This window comes from Bison bison, unplaced genomic scaffold (assembly GCF_000754665.1).
Source record: "Bison bison bison isolate TAMUID 2011002044 unplaced genomic scaffold, Bison_UMD1.0 scf7180017864314, whole genome shotgun sequence".
In the NCBI taxonomy this organism is placed as follows: Eukaryota; Metazoa; Chordata; class Mammalia; order Artiodactyla; family Bovidae; genus Bison; species Bison bison.
Genome location: NW_011494886.1, coordinates 1657397 through 1673738, shown reverse-complemented (window position 1 = coordinate 1673738; position 16342 = coordinate 1657397). Strand labels below are relative to the sequence as shown.

At 40.6% G+C, this 16342-nt stretch overlaps 1 protein-coding gene across 1 annotated transcript in view; it reads right to left on the bottom strand.

Moving 5' to 3' along the window:
- The window catches only part of TMPRSS7 (transmembrane protease, serine 7), a 41181-nt gene extending 26570 nt beyond the window's left edge, over window positions 1–14611 (bottom strand). Inside the window, exons 1-6 of the mRNA XM_010852742.1 lie at window positions 14519–14611; window positions 10145–10212; window positions 8695–8885; window positions 6182–6410; window positions 4609–4739; window positions 2086–2198 (exon numbers count right to left, since the gene is read on the bottom strand). Of these exons, the coding sequence (XP_010851044.1) occupies window positions 2086–2198; window positions 4609–4739; window positions 6182–6410; window positions 8695–8885; window positions 10145–10212; window positions 14519–14611 (825 nt within the window). The remainder of the gene's footprint in view (window positions 1–2085; window positions 2199–4608; window positions 4740–6181; window positions 6411–8694; window positions 8886–10144; window positions 10213–14518) is intronic.
- Window positions 14612–16342: the final 1731 nt, after the last annotated feature.

Below are 16342 nucleotides of genomic sequence, written 5' to 3'. Positions count from 1 at the left end.
TATGTCCAACTCTCACATTTGCACATGACTACTGGAAAAGCCATAGCTTTGACTATATGGACCTTTAAACATTTTACTTGTTTATTTGTTTGTCACCAGGAGTACGTCAAGGCTGTGTATCGTCTCCCTGCTTATTTAACTTATATGTAGAGTACATCATGAGAAACGCTGGACTGGAAGAAACACAAGCTGGAATCAAGATTGCCGGGAGAAATATCAATAACCTCAGATATGCAGATGACACCACTCTTATGGCAGAAAGTGAAGAGGAACTCAAAAGCTTCTTGATGAAAGTGAAAGAGGAGAGTGAAAAAGTTGGCTTAAAGTTCAACATTCAGAAGACGAAGATCATGGCATCCGGTCCCATCACTTCATGGGAAATAGATGGGGAAACAGTGTCAGACTTTATTGTTTTGGGGTCCAAAATGACTGCAGATGGTGACTGCAGCCATGAAATTAAAAGGTGCTTACTCCTTGGAAGGAAAGTTATGACCAACCTAGATAGCATATTCAAAAGCGGAGACATTACTTTGCCAACAAAGGTCCGTCTAGTCAAGGCTATGGTTTTTCCTGGATGGAAAACCATATGTATGGATGTGAGAGTTGGACTGTGAAGAAGGTTGAGCACCGAAGAATTGATGCTTTTGAACTGTGGTGTTGGAGAAGACTCTTGAGAGTCCCTTGGACTGCAAGGAGATCCAACCAGTCCATTCTGAAGGAGATCAGCCCTGGGATTTCTTTGGAAGGAATGATGCTAAAGCTGAAACTCCAGTACTTTGGCCACCTGATGTGAAGAGTTGACTCACTGGAAAAGACTCTGATGCTGGGAGGGATTGGGGACAGGAGGAGAAGGGGACAACAGAGGATGAGATGGCTGGATGGCATCACTGACTCGATGGACGTGAGTCTGGGTGAACTCCGGGAGTTGGTGATGGACAGGGCGGCCTGGCGTGCTGAGATTCATGGGGTTGCAAAGAGTCGGACACGACTGAGCGACTGATCTGAACTGACTCCCTCTACTTTACAGTGAATTCCATGAGAGCAGAGCTTGTGTGTGTGTGTGTGTGTGTGTGTGTGTGTGTGTGAGACTTCATGGATCCTAGTGTCTAGAATACTGCCTGACACATAGCAGGCATTTAATAACAACATGCTGAATGAATACAAACCAGACAGTTCTTGCTGCTTACATCCAATATCTACATCTCATAGCTATTGCATGGCCTCACAAAAATTACTTCATATGCATATGCTGCAAGAGAAAGGTGGCACCTTGCCCTACCTCCCTCTACATGAATATTAAGTTGAAGAAGGAAAAATAGGTACAGACTGAGATTTTAAAAACAAACAGAGAAACAAACAAAAACCAGGAGCTCCCTGTCTAGCACTAGAAGAAGTTGTATGTATTTCATATAAATTTGCACTGATTTGTTTATACAATGAAATATATGTTTTTTGTTTGTTTTAATCACTAAATCGTGCCTGACTTTTTGCAACTCCATGGACTGTAGCCTTCCAGGCTCCTCTGTCCTTTGGATTCCCTAGGCAAGAATACTGGAGTGGGTTGCCATTTCCTACTTAATCCAATTTTTATTTTTTAAATTATCTTGCTGACAAAGTAATTAAAAGTTAATAATAAATGAGGTCTATCATAATAAAATAAGTTGTTTGATCCTGTAATAATGTCTTTGCATTTTTTAATCTGAGCCATCATCGAAGCCCCTGGAATACTCGAGTGGGTAGTCATTCCCTTTTGCAGGGAATCTTCCCAATCCAGGGTCTCCCACATTGCAGGCAGATTCTTTACCATCTGAGCCTCCAGAGAAGCCTTTATTTTTTAATACAAACAAAATAAGAAACTGGATAAGTAAGCTCCAGGTTGCAAATGGCAGTTAATTTGTGGGAAATAAGTTGAAATTACAACAAACTTGCATGTTGTAGGTAAAATATTTTAATAAAGCTTAAATATTATAAAACTAACATTCTTTTCAATCATTTAAACAATCAGTATAATTAAATTCAGAGATAAATTGTTACTAAGAATAAGATAACAATATTTTTTCTAAGATAGTGGTAAAACTAGGCTACCTGAAATTTCCAGGTACACTTGCATTTCGGAGGATAGTAGCTTGGGTAATATGGACTTGAAATTTTCCCTTCAAAACCAGTGATTTCTTTGACCAACACTGTGTTTTCACATTCTGAAAAAAATATCCAGTAACACACAGTGATTTGCAATTGTGAAATTATGAGAAATAGATAGCATACATTTCTTTAACAATAAATACACATTTTCTTGATCAATAAATACTTATCTTTGAAATGTAAGCTACATTTTAAAAAGAAATAGTACCCTAGGATATATAGCTATTATACTGCTCAAAGTCTACACTTTTTTTCAAGTAATTTATTTTGGTTACAGATCTATAGGATGCTATTCCTTTCTTTAAAAAACATGGTTTAAATATATTTTTTCTTCCAGTTTTATTGAGCTATAATTAAAATATTAACCCTGTATATATATTTTGACATACAGCACTATAAATATATATTTCTAAAGCTCTGAGTTAATTTTGTTCAAATTAGTGTGTATTTGTTGTCAAGGGTATACCCAGTTTACATAACATGTTATACTCTTTAAGACAATCTAAATGTCTATTCTTACTGATACGGTCATCCCTCTGCTGGAATATAAGCTGTCTGAGAGCACTGATTTTTTTAATCTATTTCGCTTATTATTTTCCTAACACCTAAGTAGTTCCTGGCATACAATAGACATTCAATAAGTATATTTTGAGTGAAAAGACAAATTCCAGTACCATATTTCTGTTATAATTCTTTTTTTTAACCATTGGAGTTACAGATAACTTTCAAAGCAACAATATCTCAAATATCGAGTTCAATTTTGTTCAATAAATTAATTTAACATTTGGTTTTGTAAAAATTTATCAAAATGAGCCACTGTCCTAAAAAATCGATGAATCTGTAGCTCTCACCATCTATTTAAGCCAAATTCTCTTCCCTCCTTACCCTCATCTCCCATTCTGATCTTTCTGTTGATGTTCATAAAAAAGTCAGCAGAACATGACCTGTAAGATTTGAGCAGTTTCCAAGGCAACAAATGTTATAAAATCATGAGAGTTTCAGTGAGGGCTCTTTTCATTCTGTTCTGTTTGACTATTTCAACCCAAGTCAAAAAAAGAAGAATGAAGACAAAGGTCACTTTTTGCTCACTAGAAAACCTCTGGGTTTTACATCACAAGCACCTTCTAGGATGGCACTCATGTGCACGCATGCTAAGTCGCTTTGGTTGTGTCCGACTCTTTGCGACCCTATGGACTGTAGCCTGCCAGGCTCCTCTGTTCATGGGATTCTACAGGCAAGAACACTGGGACGGGCTGTGACGTCCTTCTGCAGGGGGCGTTCTCAGTGCAGGGATCAAACCCACATCTCTTCTGTCCCCTGCGTTGGCAGGCTGGTTCTTTAGCACTAGCACCACCTGGAAGCCTGGCACTCATGTGCATTACTGTAAATGGGAATTTACAAAAGAAGGTGCTAAAAGAATGTGCTCTGCTGAGCCACTGTCCCTCAGCTCCAAACCCATCCCTCTCTGCTCTGCAAGGCTGGTCTGGCACTCTGCAAACTTCTCTCTTTTACCCCCTGATAGACTCTGCCAGAGGGCTTCCCCGGTGACACTAGTGGTAAGAATCCACTTGCCAATGCAGGAGACGTGAGAGATGAGGGTTCGATCCTTGGGTTGGGAAGATCCCCTAGAGAGGGCATGGCAACCCACTCCAGTATTCTTGCCTGGAGAATCCCATGGACGTAAGAGACTAGAGGGCTACAGCCCATAGAGTTGCAGAGAGTCGGACACGACTGAAGCAATTTAGCAGGCACGTACACAGGCTCTGCCAGTAAGGGGTGCTAAAGAGAGGCTAGAAATCTGGAGAGGAAGAACAAGACTTGTGCCTGTTTCTTATTTCTGGGAGTGTCACCCCAGCAATGCCGCTTCACCCCTGCAGGTTCTCTTCCTTCTTGTAGCAGAATTGAATACTGCTAGCAGTTTTCCCACTCCCACTTTATTGTGTCTCCCTCAAAGATACCAGCTCAGCTGTCTGGCACCCTCCCCTCAAAGGCCTGGGTCCCAAGTTAATGAACTTCCGAAATCATAGACATGAACACCAGCTAGGCAGGACCCCCTCCTCAGAGGCCTGAATTTCATTCCACAGACCCCCTCCTCCAAGTCCTAAACTGTAATCATTCCAATTGCTTTTATTTGTTCCTCCAAATCTACCAATAGTAGTTGCTTCCTACCATGTGTTACATCTGTGATAACTTACAGTCTTTTTGTTTTCATGTTTTTATGGGATTTTTTTGTTTTTTGCCTTGTGAGATACCCATTTTCACACCTTTACACTGAGCTAAGAGTTCTTTATATTAAATCCTCTCTGTTAGAATAACTAGTAAGATCTCCCTCTTCTGACCAGACCCTGACTCAGGATCCTGACTTAATGCAACTAGTATTACAACATAGCCTCAGGAGAGATATGACTGGAGTATCTTATCAAAACAAGTATTTCTCATAACTTATTTCAACTGGGAAAGACTTACTTTGCTCTGGGATGACTTCAAAATATGCCCGAATTCCTGATAGCCTCCATACCTGAGGAGACTTAAATGTCACCAACATGAGATTATTTGTGGAAACAAATGATTTTAATGTTCTTGCAGGTTCACAAATTCTGAAACCAGATAACAAAACAAAAGCACATAAATAATAGGTTGTTGAGGGTTGGACCTTCATTCGCCACTACTTCTGCACATTTCTTGGGCCCTCTGCACGATTCTCATGTCTTGGACTTTGCCAGCCAGGTCTTCATCAGTTAGTTGCCACAGGGCACTACAGATGGAGGGGAGCTGATCTAGGTACAGAAATTTTTGTCCAGTGACTATGGAAGAATTCTGAATGGCTGTCCCTGGACCCTCCTTGAGAGCAAACAAGGTATACCTGAAGGGTATTTAATGGCAAAATTCGTCAGCTCTTCACCAGGGAAAACTGGGCTCAAAACTTAGCTCCATCACTTAACTGAGCAATGAAGTAACTAATTCTTCATAAATGACAGTTTCACAACTCTGAAATGGTAGTAATAATAATGGTATACTCCTCATAGCATTGTGATGGGGATTAAATGAGATAATAACTAACTGTGTCTGGGAATAGTGGAAAGAAACCAATAACAATGATTGAGGGATGAGAATTAGTCACAAGTACTTTTCATTACAAATTTTTAGACACTGAATTTTTAACATGTTCATTCACCACCAAAATATGAAGAAATAACACTTACAAAAATATTATTCTATACATGCATAAACATTATTAAAAATGATAAGATAATTTGTATGTCTCTTAGCACAATGAGTAAAAATAACAAATTCTTAATAAAGCCTAACTGACGTTACTATGTTATCAAACTATTAAGCAATCACAAAAAGATGTCTACTAGTAAGTAGAAAAAACTAAGATATGTATATGTATATACGTGTAGAATAATGTACATGTATGAATGAAAAAATGTATGCAAAAATATAACATTTATTTTTTCTTGGTAATGGAAATACAAAATAATTGACATTGTTTTCTCTGATTGACCTCACTTTCACATTGAACATTGTGTTATCTTTATAATAAGGAAAAAATTTATTTTTCTACAGCTATGTAATCATAATAGAATATTTATTCAAATGGGCTTCCCAGGTGGCTCTAGTGATAAAGAACCCACCTGCCAATGCAGGAGACATAGAGTTGTGGGTTGAATCCCTAGGTCAGGAAGATCCCCTGGAGGAGAGCATATTAAACATTCTATTGAAACAACGGTCTTCATTGTGATTGTAATGAAGTAAAATTAAGGTTCCCCACCCCCCAGAAATCTGTTATATATCAAAACTATTGACCGAAGTTCCCACTGTACTGATTTTGACTGTTGTATGCTATAAATGAAAAGAAACAGAGTCTGATAGGCTCTGGCTAATCCGTGGGGCACTAAGTCATGGGTCAACCTCTGACCTCATGAACATACACAAAAATGGTTAAAAAAAAAAATCCAAGGGCAACCCCGACATTGTAAAAGAGAGAGGTTATAAAAACTCTTTTCACTTGCCAACTAGAGTGCCGGCATCATACCTGTACAAGATGGTGCTCCGGATTGGCAAGAGAGAGTCATAAATGGTCAGGGAGTCAGTGACACAGTTGTCGGCTTCAATCTGGACAGACTCTATCGAGAGTCGGATCAGATGGCCCACTATGGCCACCAGCTTGAAGTGGCACATCAGCCTCCCTGAGGTTGTTGAAATCTCCAGAGGGTAGCGGAGAGACAGATGATCTGCGTAGAAGTCCTGGGAGCAGCCTTTGTCTGCAGAGACAGCACTGGGTTTTGCTTTGTTTTGTTTTAGGAATGATTTTTCTAGAAATCTTTATAAAAAATAAACAAAAGAGATCACATGGAGAACATCTGCTGCTTTTGCCAGCCTAGAATCCACTCTCATATCTTCTGATAACAGTACCTAGATTTTACTTTGAGAAACCATCCTCTACATGGCTTCATTGGGGTTAAACTCACCCCTAGATCCAGAGGTGAGCACACAATCCAGACTGACCAATCAGAGCCAAAGAAGCAAAGAGGTGGCATATCAGCCAGTTTGAGACAATGAGACTCAGTGCTAGGACTTCTGCAGAAACTATCATGAAATATAGGTGAGATTTTCTTTTTTTCCATCATGGTTGCTAAACTGATAAATTATAAGCTTGGATCTGCTAGTGGCCATTTATGCCACCACACTGGAAGAACCACTTGATGAAGCCTCAACAGAAGAAAGCAAGAATGCAGAGTCCTGATGACATTTTATCTTAGAACCTGGACCCAACCATGCCTGCAGCCAACATACTCCATGTATGTCCCAGTTATATGAGTCAATCAAGTTTCTTTCATGCTTAACCTAGTTTGAATATCCATCTGTCACTTGCAACTGAAAGAACACTAACAAATACCACTGAACAGGAAAGCTACAGCCAGAAAGGATGTAGATTTGTAGGCAGGGACATGGGTGGGGGGAGGAAGGGCAGGGAAGAAACCACAGATAGAACTTACTAGATCCTATGGTTGAAGAGTAATCTGACCGAAGACCAGCTGCAATGAAAAAGTACACAGAAAAAAAAAACCTGTCAGTCCCAGAAATCAATTTGTCAGAATTTTGCTTAGTAAAAATATTTTCAGTCATTTAAAAGCAATCAGTGTATCTGAGATTTGCTTTAAAATAATCCTGTAAGGTAAAGGAGGTCATGTGGGTATTTAGAGATCAAATAGAACAGTAATGAGTTGATAGTTGTTGAAGCTGAATAAAGGGTGTAAGAGTTCATTAAACTATTCTCTTTACTTTTATGCTTCAAATCATCTGTAGCAACAAGTTTTAAACACTTTTTATGACAAAAAATACCCCAACAAAATATGAAAATAACTGCTTTTGCATCTGAAGTAGTGTATGTGGTACAGAATTTTCCACTAGACATTTTCCATTCATTCATTACTTATTCCAAATACTTTTCATCTACCTACCACATGCCCACATATCTATCTATCTAATTTAAATCAAAATAGAAAGGTGCATAAATTTGGGGTTAAACAATAATTAAACCACTTTTCTGTTAAGACAAGTGATGGAGTTTGCATTTTGACTGTGCTATGGAGCAGGCCATTTTGGAGCATTGGAACACACTATAGAACATAGACACAGTTCTGTCTGAACGAAGAAACAAGGAAAGTAAACCTCAGCAAAACTTTCCTTCTTCAGGACTTTGTCCCTTGGAGCCTCGGTTTGAAGATGCCTGAAGCCAAATTAAGTATAGAGAAGGGTTTGTTGTTTAGTCACTCAGTCCTATCCGACTCTTTTGCGACTCCATGGACTGTAGCCTGCCAGGCTCCTCTGTCCTTGGGATATTGCAGGCAAGAATACTGGAGCAGGTTGCCATTTCCTTCTCCAGGGGATCTTCCAGACCCAGAGATTGAAGCCATGTCTCCTGCATTGGCAGGCAAGTTCTTTACTACTGGGCCACGAGGGAAGCCCCATAGGGAAGGGTATCCTTTAATAAATTTAATTTCATAAATATATTTGACTCCAATTCTATTGTCTAATCATTGTATACAACATTTAGCAACTTTCTTTATCAATGTAGCTCCAGAGTCTTTAGCTAATCCTGTTCCACTGAGATTGTGGAAAAGAATACAGTCATTCCTCAGTATCCACCAGGAACTGGATCCAAGACTATGCATCCCCATCCCCAAGGATGCCAAAATCCAAGGACACTCAAGTATAAAGTGTATAAAGTGGAATAGTATTTGCATTAAAATCCATGCACATCCTCCGGTATACTTCAGAACATCTCAAGATTATTTATAGTAGCTAATTCAACATAAATGCTGTGTAAATTTGCCAGCCGGCAGCAAATTCAAGTTTCGCTTTTTGGAACTTTCTGGAATTTTTTTTTCTGAATATTTTCAACCCATGGTTGGTTGAATCCATGAATGCAGAGTCCGTGGATACAGAGGGAAGACTGTACTTCGTGACAACATTGATTACAATAAAACAGTATCAAGAGTACTGCTGGAAGGAGAGCTTGAAGGAGAATTACCCAATAATCACCATTTAATACCACAGAGTCCATGTCCACAGCCAGACCCTGCAGGCTCCCCACAGAGGTCCGGTTTATGATGCTCGTCTGGATGGAGTCCTTCAAGATGGCAGCCACACAGTCCTCACAGAAGATGTGGCCCTTGGCATGAGGCATGACAAATACAAGCCAAAAGTGGACAAGGAGGCCACCTTTGTTGTTACTGCTACAGTGAAAAGAGAAAGAAGTTCAGGGATATACCTCTTAGGAAGCAGACATTCACAAGGAACCAGTGACCCAGCTGATAAATTCAAGGTGAAGCCAATGAGCACACCCTTCAATAAACATAACTTCCTTCTTTAGGAAGCCATTGACCACTTTTATGGGAATTTAGAAAGAAAAGCATCTTGATCTGTGTATTCTTGTGCTGGGTTCAAATCTAGAACCATTAGTATATTTTGCATCTCCATGGAGAATACACTGTTTCTATGGGTATCAATCAATGTTCACTGTCATTACAAATAACAAGAGTTAGAATGCTTGATACCTCAGGAGCTTTAGACACAGTGTTAAACCTGCTTCATCCCATTAATCCTGTGAGGAAGGTCCTATTACTCTTCCAAATTTACACATGAAGAAATGAGGGTCAACTCGAAATCATACAGCTGCTGAGTAACAAATCTAGAATTCAAGCCTAACTTGGTTTTCAGGTAGCTGCTCCTGCTTTAGTTTGCTCTTGGAGCAGAATCTCCGAAGACGTAAATATTGTCATGTTTTATGAAAAAAAACATAAGATAGTGTTCTACCACACATATTTTGGGAAATGGAAAGTGAAGGAAAGGAAACAAATTGCTTTACTACAAGACTTTCTTAGTGCCTTTAATCTGCCAAAATGAATTGTGAATCTCTGTAGATATAGCAGAAGTGGGGGAAGGCAAGATACAGTACACAGCACACAAATTTTCCTAAAAACCATTTGAACATGGGATGCTTTTTTCTCAGAAGATTTCTAGCAACTAGTTTTTTACTGAACATATTTTGAAATGCATCGATCAGTGTTTTATTTTTGCCTTCACCTAATACTAGTGGACATGTTTATGGCCATTTTGCCTAGCAGCATTAGTACAGAGGTCCAGGTTAATTCCTGGTGTTTGTGTTTGTTCAGTCTCTCAGTCGTGTTTGACTCTTTGTGACTCCATGGGCTTTAGCCCACCAAGCTCCCCTGTCCATGGGATTTTCCCAGCAAAAATACTGGAATGGGTTGCCATTTCCTTCTCCAGAGGAGTTCCTGGTGAGTTTTGGTAAATGAACAGAAAAACTCAGCATGACAAAGATCTGGGTCATAATTGTGCTAAAAGGGTATTAACCCACAACTATCCCCAAGAAGTTACTTGAAAATGATGTTATTACAGCCCTTCCACACTGTTGTGAGGAATTTACAGCAGTGAATGTAGAAGTCCCAAAGCAAGGGACTTTCCATACCTGACATCTGCAACTACAGACTGCTTGTAAAATTTGGAGAAGGCAGATGTTGTGTAAACCAGGTTTATCTGCAAAAGAAGAACAAAGGTATCTGAAGTCTTTCAAACTTGGCTTCCATGCACAGTACCCAGCGTTCTATAGGTCCAAGCTTTGACAGTTAGCAAGGAGAAAAGCCAGGCTCAAACTAAAGGCTTCTAATGCCAAACTCAGGCATTATTCTTTGGATTAAAATAATTTATTACTTCCTGTATCAGAGTTACTGTCATTCTGCTGTTGGTGAAAATTAATCAGTTACCTTTATTCATTTATTGCTGTATTTAGATACCTTAATCAAGCTTAACTTTAGAACTATGCTACTCCAGTAGTAAATTTTCCCCACAATAAGTAAAATTCCTTTAAGCACATTTTCAAAGTATTTGACTCCATCTCTTCAATCAGTGTACACCGTGGAAAATGTATATTCTCAAGGACATATTCCTAAATTAGCCACTAGAGGGCGAGTAATACCCACGGTAGGGTCTTAAATCTCCCTTCAGAACTCTCCAGTCTCCAGGAATTTTTTTTTTAACACCATAAATGGATCTCAAAAAGAGAGCTACTTCAATCAACTGACATGGTGTGCCCTTACTTAGCATTTCTAAAACCAGTTTCTTCTACCAAGTCTTCCCCTGTATTCCCCTTCCTGCTGCTGCTGCTGCTAAGTCCTTCAGTCGTGTCTGACTCTGTGCGACCCCATAAAAGGTAATCCACCAGGTTCCTCCATCCCTGGGATTCACCAGGCAAGAACACTGGAGTGGGTTCCCCTTCCTCAGTTCAGTTCAGTTGCTCAGTCGTGTCCGACTCTTTGCGACCCCATGAATCGCAGCACTCCAGGCCTCCCTATCCATCATCAACTCCCAAAGTTCACTCAGACTCATGTCCATCGAATCGGTGATGCCATCCAGCCATCTCATCCTCTGTCGTCCCCTTCTCCTCCTGCCCCCAATCCCTCCCAGCATCAGGGTCTTTTCCAATGAGTCAACTCTTTGCATGAGGTGGCCAAAATACTGGAGTTTCAGCTTCAGCATCAGTCCTTCCAATGAACAACCAGGACTGATCTCCTTTAGGATGGACTGGTTGGATCTCCTTGCAGTCCAAGGGACTCTCAAGAGTCTTCTCCAACACCACAGTTCAAAAGCATCAATTCTTTGGTGCTCAGCTTTTTTCACAGTCCAACTCTCACATCCATACATGACCACTGGAAAAACCATAGCCTTGACTACACGGACCTTTATTGGCAAAGTAATATCTCTTCTTTTCAATATACTACCTAGGTTGGTCATAACTTTCCTTCCAAGGAGTAAGCGTCTTTTAATTTCGTGGCTGCAGTCACCATCTGCAGTGATTTTGGAGCCCAGAAAAATAAAGTCTGACACTGTTTCCACTGTTTCCCCATCTATTTCCCAAGAAGTGATGGGACCAGATGTCATGATCTTCGTTTTCTGAACGTTGAGCTTTAAACCCACTTTTTCACTCTCCTCTTTCACTTTCATCAAGAGGCTTTTTAGTTCCTCTTCACTTTCTGCCATAAGGGTGGTATCATCTGCATATCTGAGGTTATTGATATTTCTCCCAGCAATCTTGATTCCAGCTTGTGCTTCTTCCAGCCCAGCGTTTCTCATGATGTACTCTGCATATAAGTTAAATAAGCAGGGTGACAATATACAGCCTTGACCTACTCCTTTTCCTATTTGGAACCAGTCTGTTGTTCCATGTCCAGTTCTAACTGTTGCTTCCTGACCTGCATATAGGTTTCTCAAGAGGCAGGTCAGGTGGTCTGGTATTCCCATCTCTTTCAGAATTTTCCTCAATTTAGTGTAATCCAGTCAAAGGCATTGACATAGTCCATAAAGCAGAAATAGATGTTTTTCTGGAACTCTCTTGCTTTTTCGATGATCCAGCCAATGTTGGCAATTTGATCTCTGGTTCCTCTGCTTTTTCTAAAACCAGCTTGAACATCTGGAAGTTCACAGTTCACATACTGCTGAAGACTGGCTTGGAGAATTTTGAGCATTACTAGCATGTGAGATGAGTGCAATTGTGTGGTAGTTTGAGCATTCTTACATAGTAGATACATAGTAGCAAAATCACCTACCTAACCTACCAGAGCCTCTTTATGAAGGTGAGAGGAGAGTGGAAAAGCTGGCTTAAAACTCAACTTTCAAAAAACTAAGTTCATGGCATCTGGTCCCATTACTTCATGGCAAGTAGATGGGGAAACAATGGAAACAGTAATGGATTTTATTTTCTTGGGCTCCAAAATCACTGAAGATGGTGACTGAAGCCATGAAATTAAAAGATACTTGTTCCTTGGAAGAAAAGCTATGACCAACCTAGACAGCATATTAAAAAGCAGAGACATTACTTTGCCAACAAAGGTCCATCTAGTCAATGTTATGGTTTTTCCAGTAGTCATGTATGGATGTGAGAGTTGGACCATAAAGAAGGCTGAGTGCTAAAGAATTGATACTTTTGAACTGTGGTGTTGGAGAAGACTCTTGAGAGTCTCTAGGACTGCAAGGAGATCAAACCAGTCAATACTGAAGGAAATGAATCCTGAATATTCATTGGTGGGACTGATGCTGAAACTGAAGTTCCAATACTTTGGCTACCTGATGTGAAGAGCCAATTCATTAGAAAAGACCCTGATGCTAGGAAAGGTTGAAGGCAGGAGGAGAAGGGGACAACAGAGGACAAAATGGTTGGATGGCATGACCCAGCCAATGGACATGAGTTTGAACAAGCTCTGGAAGATGATGATGGATAGGGAAGCCTGGAGTGCTGCAGTCCATGGGGTTGCAAAGAGTCACACATGACTGAACAACAAATGGCCCATGAGAAAATCACAAAACTCCCAAAACCTTAGAAATAATACAGCATCATGGAAAAATATGATCCATGGAGTTTAAATTCACTATGCAACACAGAACATGTTACCTTGGCCTACTGAGCTTCCTTTCCTCCGCTGCCTTCTCTCTTTTTAATTCTATAAAGAGGTGATAAAAATGCCTACTTCTTTGGGTGGGATGATAAATAGTTATAGTTAAATGGGTTGAGCACAGTACTAACTATACAAACAGGGTCTACACAAAGCCAGCATTGAGTTTGCAGGAGGCCAAGGAAGGTTGCTTTGAGAAAGAGGTTTTTTGGATGGGTCATGAATGACGGGTGGAATTTCATTACCTAGAGGTTGGACAGAAAGGTTTAGGTCCAAAGTGAGTAACACGAGAAATCAGAGCCACCAGACATGTAAGTGCAACAATTATTCATAACCTGCAACGATTATTCATACCAAGCAAAGATTGCCTTATTTCACAAAGTTTCTGTGGGAGAAAGTGGTGAAAAATGAGGCTGGGATGATCAGGGGACAGATTTAGAAAAGTGTTTGCCTGCCATTCTTCAGAATCAGTATGTTATCCTTATGCCAAAGGAGAAATGTTACCGTTGAAGGATCACTCCAGCGGTAGAGAGGAATGATTTTGGGTAGGGATAGAGGAATACTGCCTGGGATTGGAAAAAATGTTAAGGAGATTTAAAAAGAATGCCTCCCTCTTTGGGCTAATTGGAGAGATCATTGATGTTTAGGAAAGGCCATGATAGATATTTTTCTGTTCGACCAGTTATACTTTTAGGAACTCAGCTAAGGAAGTAATCAGAGACACACAGCTTCCCTGTAACAGCAAAAATCGGAAACAACTTAAATATCTAATAAAAAGAGACTTGCCAACTTCAAAGCTATCAAAATTTATGTTTTTTTCCCCCAAAGACTATGTACTCACATAGAAACATGCAATATTACGAAGAAAAAGTCAGATTGTAAAACTGAATATCTACTAATACTCCAGTTCTGTGCTATATCCTATGCCTGTGTGGTCGAAAGTCAAAAGAGGCTGTATCTCTGGAGATTGTATTAAAGGAGGTTTTATTTTTTAAATACTTTTTCTAAATTTTATAAATGTTTATAATAATACAAATTAGTTCTATAATAGGAAAAGTGGGTTTTTTTAAGTGAAGAGATGCCAGTGTATCAGTGTTGAAATAAATGTGTATGGATCACAGAATTAATCAGTATGCATGTAATTTCTGTACTAGAAGGCATTTTAAAGTTCACCTGATCCAATTACTTTATTTTATAGGTAAGAAAAACTGAAGCTCAGGAAGTCATTTCTTTTTATTTTCAGTAGAAAAAAAAGAAATAATTTTATAAAATAGCATTTTATCTTACAGCCACGATGAGCTAAATCCCATGTTTTCCTGAGTTCTTCCTTCAGCCCCCGTCCCTCCCCCACTGACCTCACCTTTCCCAGCCTCTCCCAGCTCCCGCCATCACCTCACCACTTGCTGCACAGTGCGCGCCACTGACAGAAACTCCCTGGACTCCTTCTGTCGGTATTCAGGAAGAAACTCAATGTTGGTGATGCGAAACATCCCAGCAAAGTAAAAAGCATCTCTGCTTTCTGTCTTACCTGTAAGACAGGAGGGAAGGTGGTCAGGAGGCTTTCCCATCTGTGGGGTGGTAAGGCATGATCTATGTCTGTATCACCGTTCAAAAATGCTTTTATTTTAGACAGTTCTGTATTTTACTGGTCGTAGCCTGAGAAGCTCTAAATGTAGTTTACAACATCTCTTCCATCAGCAGTAATCATCATAGCCCTTTATATTCTAATCTTTCTATCATCTTCTGGCAAATGCTTAAGAATAAGAATTCAAGGTCACAGACTTCTTTGACTTTACATCTGTCCTGGAGTCACTAAATAAGGATTTTTGATAGCTCAGTTGGTAGAGTCCGCTTGCAATACAGGAGACCCTGATTCAATTCCTGGGTCGGGAAGATCCACTGGAGAAGGGATAGGCTACCCACTCCAGTATTCTTGGGCTTCCCTTGTGGCTCAGCTGGTAAAGAATCCATCTGCAATGCAGGAAACCTGGGTTCGATCCTTGGGTTGGGGAGATCCCCTGGAGAAGGGAAAAGCTACCCCCTCCAGTATTCTGGCCTGGAAAATTACATAGACTGTTTAGTCCATGGGGTCACAAACAGCCCAACAGGACTGAGCAACTCTCACTTTCAGAGTCACTAAGGGGCCAGAAACATAGAGCATAAACAATGTTCACAAGTCTCGCATCTGTGGCAGGTGAGGAGGTAAGAAATGTACACTGCCAAGCTCTGGAGTGTCATGAGCACAGTGGTGAAGAGGGAAGGACTCCCCCAGCTGACCTCCACTCAGCCCCAAGTCTCTCATCCTCTTTCTGACTTTTGTGGATGATGCCCCGGGTGCTGGGCTGATCTTTAGCTCTGAGAAATGCATGGAGAGCTTATTCACAAAGAGTGGTCCTCAGTCCAGTGTCAGATAACTCCTGCTCAAAGATTCTGTCCAAGGAGGACCACGGGACTGGGTATCATTTGGGCCAGAAACTGCTGCCAAGACAGACAAGGATATTGCCATGTTTGAGATGCCTTCAGGTCCCTGAGAATAGCCTAGGGAGATGAGGGACTCTCTTTTCAAATGTTCCTTTTTGTTACAAGGTTTTATTGCTATGAGGCATCACCCCCAGGCTCTCATGGCCATGGTATATTTCTTTCCTGAGACACATGTCCCATGGTATCAGAACTTCTATCTGCATTTCTGCCTTTCTAAATGAACAGTAAATTTTTTTGTCCCTCAGCCCCTAACATAGGGTAGTGAGTGCCTGACTTAGATTTCAAGCCCAATAAATGTCGGTGGGAAGGAAGGGAAGAGGAAAAGAAATAGTCTCTCTTAGTACAATGCCCAGCACCTGGAAATGCTAAATAAGTGATGGCTGAATTAAAAGAAGGTGCAACCAGGATTTCCTTGGTGGTCCAGTGGTTAAGAATCTGCCTTGCAATGCAGAGGACACAGGTTCAATCCCTGGTCAGGGAACTAGAATTCCACGTGCCCATGTGCCACAACCACTGAGCCAGCACACCACAAGTAGAGAGTCTGTGTGCCACAACGGAAGGTCTGGAATGATGCAACAAAGATCACCATGCATGCCACAGCTGAGACCAGACACAGGGGAACAAATATTAAAAGGAAAAAATAAAAGAAGGCGCAACCTGTGTGAAGGTGGGGGGCCACCTCCCTGTGTGATCCATTCAGGGGTCACGTTAGCCATGTGGTGAGGCTGTGGAGGGTGGGA